The sequence below is a fragment of the Phyllobates terribilis genome, unplaced genomic scaffold (assembly GCF_046119375.1).
Source record: "Phyllobates terribilis strain yellow unplaced genomic scaffold, ASM4611937v1 Scaffold_2__4_contigs__length_985480577, whole genome shotgun sequence".
Classification (NCBI taxonomy): domain Eukaryota; kingdom Metazoa; phylum Chordata; class Amphibia; order Anura; family Dendrobatidae; genus Phyllobates; species Phyllobates terribilis.
Genome location: NW_027362762.1, coordinates 57,215,053 through 57,227,942, shown reverse-complemented (window position 1 = coordinate 57,227,942; position 12,890 = coordinate 57,215,053). Strand labels below are relative to the sequence as shown.

Sequence of the window (12,890 nt, the reverse complement as noted above, 5' to 3'; positions counted from 1 at the left end):
ATATTCTTGTACATAGGAGCAGTATTATAGTAGTTATATTCTTGTACATAGGGACAGTATTATAGTAGTTATATTCCTGTACATAGGAGCAGTATTATAGTAGTTATATTCTTGTACATAGGGGGCAGTATTAGAGTAGTTATATTCTTGTACATAGGGGCAGTATTATAGTTGTTATATTCTTGTACATAGGAGCAGTATTATAGTAGTTATATTCTTGTACATAGGGGGCAGTATTATAGTAGTTATATTCTTGTACATAGGGGGCAGTATTTTAGCAGTTATATTCTTGTACATAGGGGCAGTTTTATAGTGGTTATATTATTGTACATAGGGAGCAGTATTATAGTAGTTATATTATTTTACATAGGGGCAGTATTATATCTTTATAGGTGAAAATATCTTGTAAGTTGGGGATCTCATAAAATCCTGAAGGGCTGTGAACATCCCACAAACAGACCCCACATAAGGTCATCAAGGGGTGGGGTGTGGGCATAACTTAGGAGCCAATAAAAAGCAGAAACTGGGTTTCGATCGATTGTCAGTACTTGGAAGACATACCGTATTTTTCGGACTATAAGACGCACCGGACCATAAGACGCACCTAGGTTTTAGGCTATGTGCCCACGCTGCGGAAATGAAGCAGAAATTTTCTGCATCATTTCTGCATGTCCTCTCCCTGATAAACGCATGCAGAATTCCGCACGCGTCTATCGTGCGTTTATCGCGCGATTTTCACATACGGAATTGCCTTGCATTTTTTATTGCACTGCAAAGGCAATTCCGCTTGTGGAAACGCAAAATGAATGAACATGCTGCGGATTCTTCCCCGCATCAAAAACGCTGCAGAAAAATCTGCAGCATGGGCATTGAACTTGCGGAATCCCCTTGGGGACCATGGGGGGCGGATTACATAGCGTTTCACAAGCGTTTACGCTGCGGAAATTCCGCAGCATATACGCTTGAAAAACGCTACGTGGGCACATACCCTTAGAGGAGGAAAATAAAAAATAAATAAAATGTAAGCAAAAAATGTGTTCATAATGCACTTTTAAGGAGGAGGGGGTCTTCTGCTGACACTGGTATAGGGTTAATGTACCCCAATTCTGACAATATCCCCCATCCTGGTATATATGCCCCCCCCTTCCTTTTATACGTGGTCCCCATCCCCATCCTGGTATGCCTGGCATCCCTCCATCCTGGTATGCATGGAACCCCTCCATCCTAGTATGCATGGCACCCCTCATCCTTATCCTGGTATGCATGGCACCCGTCATCCCTGTCCTGGTATGCATGGCATCCCTCATCCCTGTCCTGATATGCATGGCACCCCTCATCCCTGTCCTGGTATGCATGGCACCCCTCATCCCTGTCCTGGTATGCATGGCACCCCTAATCCCTATCCTGGTATGCATAGCACAGCAAACCCCATCCTGGTATGCATGGCACAGCAATCCCCATCCTGGTATGCATGGCCAGCAATCCCCATCCTGGTATGCATGGCACCCTTCATCCCTATCCTGATATGCATGGCACCCCTCATCCCTATCCTGGTAGGCATGGCACCCCTAATCCCTATCCTGGTATGCATGGCACCCCTCATCCCTGTCCTGGTATGCATGGCACCCGTCATCCCTGTCCTGGTATGCATGGCACCCCTAATCCCTATCCTGGTATGCATGGCACCCATCATCCCTGTCCTGGTATGCATGGCACCCCTAATCCCTATCCTGGTATGCATGGCACCCCTAATCCCTATCCTGGTATGCATGGCACCCCTAATCCCTATCCTGGTATGTATAGCACAGGGGGAGGGGGTCTTCTGCTGACACTGGTATAGGGTTATTGTCCCCCAATTCTGACAATATCCCCCATCCTGGTATATATGCCCCCCCATCCTTTTATGCGTGGTCCCCAACCCCATCCTGGTATGCCTGGCATCCCTCCATCCTGGTATGCATGGAACTCCTCCATCCTGGTATGCATGGCACCCCTCATCCTTATCCTGGTATGCATGGCACCCCTCATCCCTATCGTGGTATGCATGGCACCCCTCATCCCTATCCTGGTATGCATGGCACCCCTCATCCCTGTCCTGGTATGCATGGCACCCCTCATCCCTGTCCTGGTATGCATGGCACCCCTAATCCCTATCCTGGTATGCATGGCACCCCTCATCCCTGTCCTGGTATGCATGGCACCCCTCATCCCTGTCCTGGTATGCATGGCACCCCTAATCCCTATCCTGGTATGCATAGCACAGCAAACCCCATCCTGGTATGCATGGCACAGCAATCCCCATCCTGGTATACATGGCACAGCAATCCCCATCCTGATATGCATGGCACCCCTCATCCCTATCCTGATATGCATGGCACCCCTCATCCCTATCCTGATATGCATGGCACCCCTCATCCCTGTCCTGGTATGCATGGCACGCCTCATCCCCGTCCTGGTATGCATGGCACCCCTCATCCCCATCCTGGTATGCATGGCACCCCTAATCCCTATCCTGGTAGGCATGGCACCCCTAATCCCTATCCTGGTATGCATGGCACCCCTCATCCTTATCCTGATATGTATGGCCCCTCATCCTAATCCTGGTATGTATGGCCCCCTCATCTTTATCCTGTTATGTATGCCCCCTCAGCGTTATCCTGGTATGTATGGCCCCCTCATCTTTATCCTGTTATGTATGCCCCCCTCAGCGTTATCCTGGTATGTATAGCCCCCTCATCCTTACCCTGGTATGTATGGCCCCCTCATCCTTACCCTGGTATGTATGGCCCCATCATCCTTACCCTGGTATGTATGGCCCCATCATCCTTACCCTGGTATGTATGGCCCCCTCATACTTATCCTAGTATGCATGGTCCCCCTAATCCCCATCAGGCTGCACATAAAAAAAAAATAAACACTCCTACTCACCTTTCTTCTCTCCTCCAGTGCTGCGTCCGGTCTGCCCGCACTGATCTCTCCATATGAGCCGCGCATGACGTCACTGCCATGCGCAGCTCACAAGGAGAGATCAGCTGCTGGAAGTCACTGCTCCCCACGCCGGGACTGTGTGCGCGGGGAGCAGTGACTTCTTGCTCCTTCATAGCCGGCACACAGTGTAGCCGCGCTGCGGCTCCTGCTGCTGCCGGGCTATCGCGTGTGCCCGCTTATTAAAGGGCATGAATATTCACCCCCTCCCCACGCCCATGGGCGTGGAGAGAGGTTGAATATTCATGCCCTTTAACAGCGGGCACAGGCGATTCCGGCAGCAGCAGGAGCCGCGCTGTGGCTACACTGTGTGCTGCTATTAAGGAGCATGAATATTCAGTGCTCCCCACGAGCAGTGAATGTTCATTTTCTTTAGCAGCGGGGACAGTGTAGGCTGCAGCGGGTGGCTGCTGCCTCCTGTGCCCCAATCCTCCACCGCTACCGCTCCCCCCACACTCTACATATATATACACCCCCCCAACATTCGGACTATAAGACGCACCCCCCATTTTCCTCCAAAATTTTGGAGGAAAAAAGTGCGTCTTATAGTCCAAAAAATACGGTAGTTCGCTGTGGAAGTTCTGTCCATGTTTCTCAATCAAAGTGCTTTCCTTCGCTAAGCTCTGAGCCTTTTCTGTGACCAGTGTTTAGTAATTTTCTTTCGTTATTGCTTTTTATTTTATGTAAATGTATATATCATATTGTCTTGTTCCCATTTTGTATCATTTTGTATATTTGTATAAACACTGCCTATCTTTCTGGATTAAATATAAAATTTGATAGTTATATTCCATTTGCTCTGTAAACCGCACCCCTGACGCTATACGCTACTTTTAACAAGTGTCCAATCAGCCTGTATGAGTGATTGGTGGTGGCAGCAAGTAATGGTTCATTTTTTTTATTATTCTGGAGCTTGGCAGTGACTGTACCGGGGTATATACAGGTGCTTCTCACAAAATTAGAATATCATCAAAAAGTTAATTTATTTCAGTTCTTCAATACAAAAAGTGAAACTCATATATTATATAGAGTCATTACAAACAGAGTGATCTATTTCAAGTGTTTATTTCTGTTAATATTGATGATTATGGCTTACAGCCAATGAAAACACAAAAGTCATTATCTCAGTAAATTAGAATAATTAACAAAAAACACCTGCAAAGGCTTCCGAAGCGTTTAAAAAGGTCCCTTAGTCCCTGTTTCAATAGTCTCCACTATCATGGGGAAGACTGCTGACTTGACAGATGTCCAGAAGGCAGTCATTGACACACTCCACAAGGAGGGTAAGCCACAAAAGGTCATTGCTAAAGAAGCTGGCTGTTCACAGAGTGCTGTATCCAAGCATATTAATTGAAAGTTGAGTGGAAGGAAAAAGTGTAGTAGAAAAACGTGCACAAGCAACCGGGATAACCGCAGCCTTGAAAGGATTGTTAAGAAAAGACCATTCAAAAATTTGGGGGAGATTCTCAAGGAGTGGACTGCTGCTGGAGTCATTGCTTCAAGAGCCACCACATACAGACGTATCCAGAGTATGGGCTACAAGTCTCACATTCCTTGTGTCAAGCCACTCATGACCAATGTCATGACCAATAGACAACGCCAGAAGCGTCTTACCTGGGCCAAGGAGAAAAAGACCTGGACTGTTGCTCAGTGGTCCAAGGTGTTGTTTTCAGATGAAAGAAAATGTTTAATTTCATTTGGAAATCAAGGTCCCAGAGTCTGGAGGAAGAGTGGAGAGGCCACAATCCAAGCTGCTGGAGGTCTAGTGTGACGTTTCCACAATCAGTGATGGTTTGGGGAGCCATGTCATCTGCTGGTGTAGGTCCACTGTGTTTTATCAAGACCAAAGTCAGCGCAGCTGTCTATCAGGAAATTTTAGAGCACTTCATGCTTGCCTCTGCCGACAAGCTTTTTGGAGATGGAAATTTCATTCTCAAGCAGGACTTGGCACCTGTCCACACTGCCAAAAGTACCAATACCAGGTTTAAAAACAACAGTATCACTGTGCTTGATTGGCAGCAAACTCGCCTCACCTCAACCCCACAGAGAGTCTATGGGGTATTGTCAAGAGGAAGATGAGAGACACCAGACCCAACAATGCAGACAAGCTGAAGGCTGCTATCAAAGCAACCTGGGCTTCCATAACACCTCAGCAGTGTGTGACAGAGTCACTGATATGATATATGAGGGGAGGTATGTGTCACGCAGGTTGCTAGCCTGTGTGAACTGAAACCAATAAACTTTCTGCCAGCATGTTATATGCTGGGGGTTAACTCTTTTAAAGGGTGTGATTTTATGGGAATGACATAGAGATGGGAGGGAAGTAATTCCCCATACCTCCACCCCAGGGTGTGGCTGAGCAACGTTTAAATGTTCAGTCCTGTTTTTTTCCTCTGTTGTGGTTTGGAGAGGCCAGGTCTCCAGACTGGAGAGCTTCAGCTCAAGACAGAGCTGAAAGCTGGGACTACAACCTGTGTGGGCAAATCCCATACGCATATGGACTCTGCTATCGTTCATTCTTTTGTTTTGTTGTTTTGCCAGCAAGGTTGTTTATTTTGCTGGAGTTCAGGGCTTTATGCCCTTTAATAAAGCCTGCAGAGTAAACTCGGGTTCCTGAGTCTACTTCCGGAAGCGGCCGAGCGATCGACTTACCAAAGTTGGTGGAGAATGCGGGCAAGATTCCAGGAACACGTGTACCTGCTACAGAGACCAGTGGATGTCCTGGGTGAAGGCTGCCAGCCAGCAGGAGACGTCCAGCAGCATGGAAGAGCTAATTAAGCAACTGGTGCAGAGCCGGCAGGGCATGCAGCAGCACTTGCAGATCTAGCAGTACATGCAGCTGAGCCAGCAGAGCATGCAGCAGCAGCACTGTGAGCAGCAACAAGAGACCACTATTCTGCTGATACAACAGGTTGAGCTCCAGAAACAGCAGCAACAGGATCAGCATCGCCAACAGCAACAGCAGATCGAGTTACTTGCAGAGGCGATCCATGGCAAGGCGAAGGCTCCTACAAGTCCAGGTGATGACGCATATGTCAGGAAGACGGTAAGGAGAGTGTTACAGAAGATGACCCCGGGGGATGATGTTTAGGCGTTCCTGACTGTTTTTGAGAGGGTGGCGGAATGGGAGAAATTGCCGCTGGAGCAGTGGGCGGAGATTCTGTCCCAATATTTGACTGGGGAGCCGCAGAAGGCTTTTTATGATCTGACTTTACAGGACGCATAGGAATACGCCAAATTAAAAAACGAAATATTGGCATGCTCAGGAGTGACTATGTCTGTCAGAGCACAAAGGGTCCACCACTGGGCGTATGCTGGCGACAGACCTCCAAGCTCACAGATGTTTGACTTGTTACATCTTGTACAGAAATGGCTGCTGCCAGAGTCTTCCTCTCCTGCCCAGATGGCTGAGCATGTGGTGACAGGTTCATCCATTCCCTACCCAGGCCCCAGGCTGGTCTAGACTAGGGTTGCCCAGGGCGACCCTCGGAACGCAGACGACCTCGTAGGTCTGGTAGAGAGATACCAAGTGGTCGAAAAATCCCTGGGGAAACCCGACATAGCCACCTCCCCTTACTGGAGTGCCTAGTAAGGTTCACCACGAATGGGTTCAGAGCCACAACTGGGGTGCATTCCACTTCCACTGAAGGGGCTGCAGGGACTGTTCTGAAGGATGTGATCTGTTGGCGATGTCGCAATCCGGGACATGTAGCTGCCCAGTGTTACACATCTGCTGAGCCAATGGACTGCAGCCTAGGCAGACGATGTTCATACTATGCTTACACAGCCTGCAGTGTTGACGGTCAACCTGGCGAGGGGCCGCAGGCATGTGCCGTGTCCGTTAATGGAGTGATAGTCCTGGGGCTGTTGGACTCCGGGAGTCTGGTGACCTTGATTAGTGCCACCCTTCTCCACCAGCTGATCCCGGTCAGATCTGTTGGCGTTCGCTGCATACATGGGGACGCCAAGAACTACCCGTGGTCAGAGTGACAGTCAGAAAAGACTGTGGTGCCCAATCCCATGAGGTAGGAGTGTTCAAGGACCTGATACATCCCGTCATATTGGGGCGCGATTTTCCCTTGTTCTGGGATTTATGGGGGAAGGGATCCAGACTCAGTCATGGGAACAAAATCCAGGACCCTGGAGAAATACTCCGGTCGACAAAAGAAGTGGATGAGTTTCCACTGTGTGTCCTTGTCTGTGACGAGGACGAGACTGTCACTGAGGAGGCCAACCTCCCTGAATTAGAGTAGCCCAGAGAGAACTTTGGGGCAGCCCAAGTTTGGGACTCGACCTCGAAAGGGGTGTGGGACAATGTTATGGTTTGTAATGGGTAACCAAGCTGAAAGGTGAAGAGGTAGTGGAACAGCTGTTAGTTCCAGGGCCATACCGTCGGAGGGTATCAGACATGGCCCACTCACGTATTCTGGGGGGGACAACTAGGGGTAAAACTCAGGAGAGAATAGTGAGGAGGTTTTATTGGCCAGGATGTTACCGGGAGATCTTAAACTATTGTTGGTCCTTCCCCACCTGCCAAATAACTGTGCCCACCTCCCACTTCCGTAGTCCCACTACCTGTGATAGAAGTTCCCTTTGAGAGGATTGCCATGGACCTCGTGGGTCCCTTAGTTAAATCGGCCCGGGGCCATCAATACATCTTGGTCGTCATGGACTATGCGACCCAGTACCCCAAAGCAGTACCCTTAAGGAACTCGTCCAGTAGGAGCATAACCCGGGAACTTGTCCACATCTTTGCCAGGACCGGCCTGCCGAAGGAAATCCTGATGGACCAAGGAACCCCATTCATGAGCAAGGTGATGAAGGAACTGTGTAAAGTGCTTCAGATTACCCAGCTGAGAACCTCCATTTACCATCCGCAGACCGATGGCCTGGTGGAGCGCTGAAATAAGACCCTGAAAGCGATGCTCAAAAAGGTCATCGAGAAGGATGGTCGAGACTGGGACTACCTGCTTCCGTTTCTACTTTTTTCCGTCAGTTCCCCAAGCCTCCACTGGCTTCTCTCCGTTCGAGCTTCTATATGACCAGCATCCAAGGGGTCTCCTAGACATTGCCAAGGAAACCTGGTAGGCCGAGGTCACGCCCCACCGCAGCATCATCAAACATGTCTCCCAGTTACAGGAGAGAATGGCGAAAGTGATGCCCATCGTGAAGGAACATCTCCTCCGGGCGCAGGAAGCCCAGGCGAGGGTGTATAACCCGTCGGCAAGGCTGAGACAATTCCAGCCTGGGGATCGCGTTCTGGTTCTCTTTCCCACTGTCGAAAGTAAGTTCCTGGCCAAGTGGCAAGGCCCGTATGAGGTGGTGGAGAATCTCCGTGAAGTGAACTACTGAATACACCAGCCTGGACGAAGAAAAATGCACCAAGTATACTGTGTAAACTTGCTCAAGCCGTGGGGGACCGGGAACCTGTGGAAACTCCTTGCCTGGAAGTTGCTCCCAAAGGCAAGGTTGAAGAGGTCACGATAGCAGAGACTCTATCGCCAAGCCAGAAGCAACAGCGGAATCGGGATCTGTTCTCAGAGTTGCCGGGGCATACACAGGTGGTAGAGAATGACGTGCTAACAGAACCACATGTAAGAGTGAATCTGAAGCCGTATTGGATTCCGGAAGCACGCCGGGAGGTGATCTCGGCCGAGATGAAGAGGATGTTAGACCTCGGTGTGATAGAGGAGTCAAAGAGTGGGTGGTCGAGCCCAATCGTCCTCGTGCCAAAACCCAATGGAGAGTGGAGGTTTTGTAATGACTACTGCTGGCTGAATGAGGTGTTCAAGCGTGACGCGTACCCGATGCCTCGTGTCAATGAACTCATCGAGACGCTTGGACCGGCGAGATACATCACCACTCTTGACCTGACGAAGTGCTTTTGGCAGATGCTCATATCCCAAACGGCCAAGGAGAAGACGGCTTTCTTGACACCTGATGGGTGCTTTCAATACACTCGGATGTCCCAGCCACCTTCCAGAGGGCTATGGATCGGATCCTAGCAATACATTAGATGTATACAGCAGCCTATCTTGACGATATTGTAGTCTTTAGCCCAGACTGGGCTAGTCATCTACCTAAACTACAGGCCACTCTGAATGCTCTAAGGAAGGTGGGATTTACAATAAATCCAAAAAAATGCACCGTTGGAAAAGAGGAGGCCAAGTACTTTGGCTATGTCGTCGGGAGAGGCGAAATAAAGCCGCAAGTTAATAAAGTGGAGGCAATCCAGACCTGGCCGCAACCGCTCTCCATGAACCAAGTGAGAGCATTCCTGGGAATGGTGGGATATTACTGGCGGTTTATCCCAAATTTTGCCATGATGGCCGCGCCACTGACAGATTTCCTAAAAGGCGCCAGGTCAACCGTGGTGAAGTGGACGGAGGAAACAGAGACCGCGTTTCAACTGTTGAAGTCAGCACTGTGTAAACAGCCGGTCCTGGTTGCACCAGACCTTAAAAAAGAGTTTGTGGTCCAGACAGATGCTTCAGAGGTTGGTCTAGGAGCCGTACTCTCTCAAGAGATAAATGGGGAAGAACATCCCATTCTCTATCTCAGCCAGAAACTGTCCTCCTGCGAGAAAAGCTACACAATAGTAGAAAAGGAGTGTTTAGCCATAAAGTGGGTCGTAGATACACTAAGATACTACCTACTAGGCCAAAAGTTTTAGTTGGTGTCAGACTATGCCCCATTGAGATGGTTGAGTGAAAAGAAGGGTAAAATTGCCAGGGAAACTAGATGGTTCCTAGCTCTTCAGGACTTCAACTTTCATGTAGAGCATAGGCCCGGGAAGTTACACGGGAACGCTGATGCCCTGTCTAGAATTCCCTGTCTGGTATCGGAAGGTGCCCAAACCCTCGGCTTTGGGCAGAGGGGTGGAATATTATGATATATGAGGGGAGGTATGTGTCACGCAGGTTGCTAGCCTGTGTGAACTGAAACCAATAAACTTTCTGCCAGCATGTTATATGCTGGGGGTTAACTATTTTAAAGGGTGTTACTTTATGGGAATGACATAGAGATGGAAGGAAAGTCATTCCCCATACCTCCACCTAAGGGTGTGGCAGAGCAACGTTTAAATGTTCAGTCCTGTTTTTTTTTCTCTGTTGTGGTTTGGAGAGGCCAGGTCTCCAGACTGGGAGAGCTTCAGCTCAGGACAGAGCTGAAACCTGGGACTACAACCTGTGTGGGCGAATCCCATACGCATATGGACTGTGCTATTGTTTATTCTTTTGTTTTGTTGTTTTGCCAATAAGGCTGTTTATTTTGCTGGAGTGCAGGGCTTTATGCTGTTTAATAAAGCCTGCACAGAAAACCCGGGTTCCTGAGTCTACTTCTGGAAGCGGCCGAGCGAGTCGACTTACCACAAGTGCCACAGGCTGATCGCCTCCATGACACTCGGCATTGATGCAGGAATTGATGCAAAAGGAGCCCCGACCAAGTATTACTGAACATACATTTCAGTAGGCCAACATTTCGGATTTTAAAATCATTTTTCAAGCTGGTGTTATAGAGTATTCTAATTTACTGAGTTTTGTATTTTCATTGGCTGTAAGCCATAATCATCAACATTAAGAGAAATAAACTCTTGAAATAGATCACTCTGTCTGTAATGACGCTATATAATATATGAGTTTCACTTTTTGTATTGTAGAACTGAAATAAATTAACTTTTTGATGATATTCTAATTTTGTGAGAAGCACCTGTACATATATTCCATGCGTTGTAATCGGAGGTGTATATACCATACGCTCACTGTGAGTTCCCCCAATAACTGGCCTAGTAGTGGAAGCAGCCGTGGCCTTGTCCATCACTAATCAGTCAATTGCGTAATTGTCCTGATGATTAGAGGCAGTGGAGTTGCATTCCTATGACAACTGGTGGCAGCGGTGGGATCTGTGTGATCTCTCCGGTGTCATCTATGACACAGTGGTAACAGTGATGGGTTCGGCGTGACTCCTCCTAGCTGTGTATCCTTGACAATTGGTGGCAGCGGTGGGATCTGCATGATCTCCCCGGTTGGGTATTCTTAACACTTATTGTCTTGGGATAACCTTATTGATGGTGGACACATCTCTATGTTTGGAAATTGTAATAAGCCCAGAAATAGTCTGAGCTACCATGATGTTGTGTAATCTGTGTAATCTTTTTCTTTTTTAGATTAACGGGTCAGAAATTGAGTATGAGTTTGAAGAAATAACATTGGAACGGGTAAGTGGTGTCATCTATGCGATACCGTTTGTTTTTTCATTATTACAATAAAATGGTCTTATATTTTTGACATAATGATGTTTTAGAGATGTGCCTTAGCCCTATAATGTGCAAGGAAGCTGCTAAAAATGGTGGAAATTCCAACAAATTTATCACATATGATCCTATGCTTGTCCCAGTGTGGGAGGAATATCGGGCTCATTTATCAATTTTACATCAACTTATTGGGATGTTCTGAGTATACACCCATAATTTGTCTTGTCTCCAAAGATTTTTTTTTTGTTTCTGAAAGTTTCTGATATATATATGTGTATATATATATATGTGTGTGTGTTTTTAGCATAGTGATTCTAATATGAAAGACAGGGATCCCACATTTAAGACCCCTTGTAGAGATCATTTGTCGGTAAGAAGGACCTGCCATGTCCATGTATGAGCCCCAAATAGGCTCCTATGTACAGCATGAGCCTCTCCATAGCCTCCTATATACAGTAAGAGCCCCAAATAGACTGCTATATACAGCATGAACCTCCACATGGACTCTCTATATACAGTGTGAGCTCCACATAGCTCTCTATATACAGTATGAGCCCCAATTAGCCTCCTATATACAGTGTGAGCCCGTAAAGCCTCCTATATAGAGTATGAGCCCCTACATAGCCTCCTATACAGTGTGAGCCCCACATAGCTCTCTGTATACAGTGTGAGCTCCACATAGCCTCCAATATACTGTACAGTGTGAGCCCCACATAGCCTTCCATATACAGCATGAGCCCTCACAAAGCCTCCCATATACAGTATGAGCTCTCACATAGCCTTGTATATACAGTATGAGTATGAGCCACACATAGCCATTAGACATTATCAACACCTTCCCCATTGGGGCTGACAATCTAGATTCCCTATCAATATGTCTTTGGAGTGTGGAAGGAAACCGGAGAACCCGGAGGAAACCCACATAAACACGGGGAGAACATACAAACACCTTGCAGATGTTGTCCTTGGTTGGTTTTGAACCCAGGACCCCAGCGCTGCAAGACTGCAGTGTTATCCACTGAGCCACTGTGCTGTCCTCCTATATACAGTAGAAGCCCTCACAAAGCCTCCTATATACAGTGTGAACCCCACATAGCTTTCTATATACAGTGCGAGCCCCACATAGTCTCCTATATACAGTATGAGCCCCCACATAGCCTCCATATATACAGCGTGAACCCCACATAGCTTTCTATATATAGTGTGATCCCCACATACCCTTCTATATAAAGTATGAGCCCCACATAGCCTTCTATATACAGTGTGAGCCCCACATAGCCTCCTATATACAGTGTGAGCTTCTCATAGCCTCCTATATACACTGTGTGCAGAATTATTAGGCAAGTTGTATTTTAGAGGATTATTTTTATTATTGATCAACAACTACTGTATGTTCTCAATCAACCCAAAGACTCATAAATATCCAAGCTTAATATTTTTGGAAGTTGGAGTGTTTTTTTTTTTTTTTTTTTTTTAGATTTGGCTATCTTAGGAGGATATCTGTTTGTGCAGGTAACTATTACTGTGCAGAATTATTAGGCAACTTAATAAAACCAAATATAATCCCATCTCACTTGTCTATTTTCACCAGGTAAACCAATATCAGTGCACAAAATTTAGAAATAAACATTTCTGACATGCAAAAACAAAAACC

The 12,890-nt window shown here is 47.3% G+C and overlaps 1 protein-coding gene across 9 annotated transcripts in view; it reads left to right on the top strand.

The window, feature by feature from the left end:
* Positions 1–12,890, top strand: part of DLG2 (discs large MAGUK scaffold protein 2) — a 1,666,258-nt gene that overhangs the window by 1,036,788 nt on the left and 616,580 nt on the right. For all 9 annotated transcript variants that reach the window (XM_073661710.1, XM_073661711.1, XM_073661715.1 and 6 more), the window contains one exon: positions 11,150–11,200. In XM_073661710.1, coding sequence (XP_073517811.1) covers positions 11,150–11,200 — 51 coding nt within the window. The remainder of the gene's footprint in view (positions 1–11,149; positions 11,201–12,890) is intronic.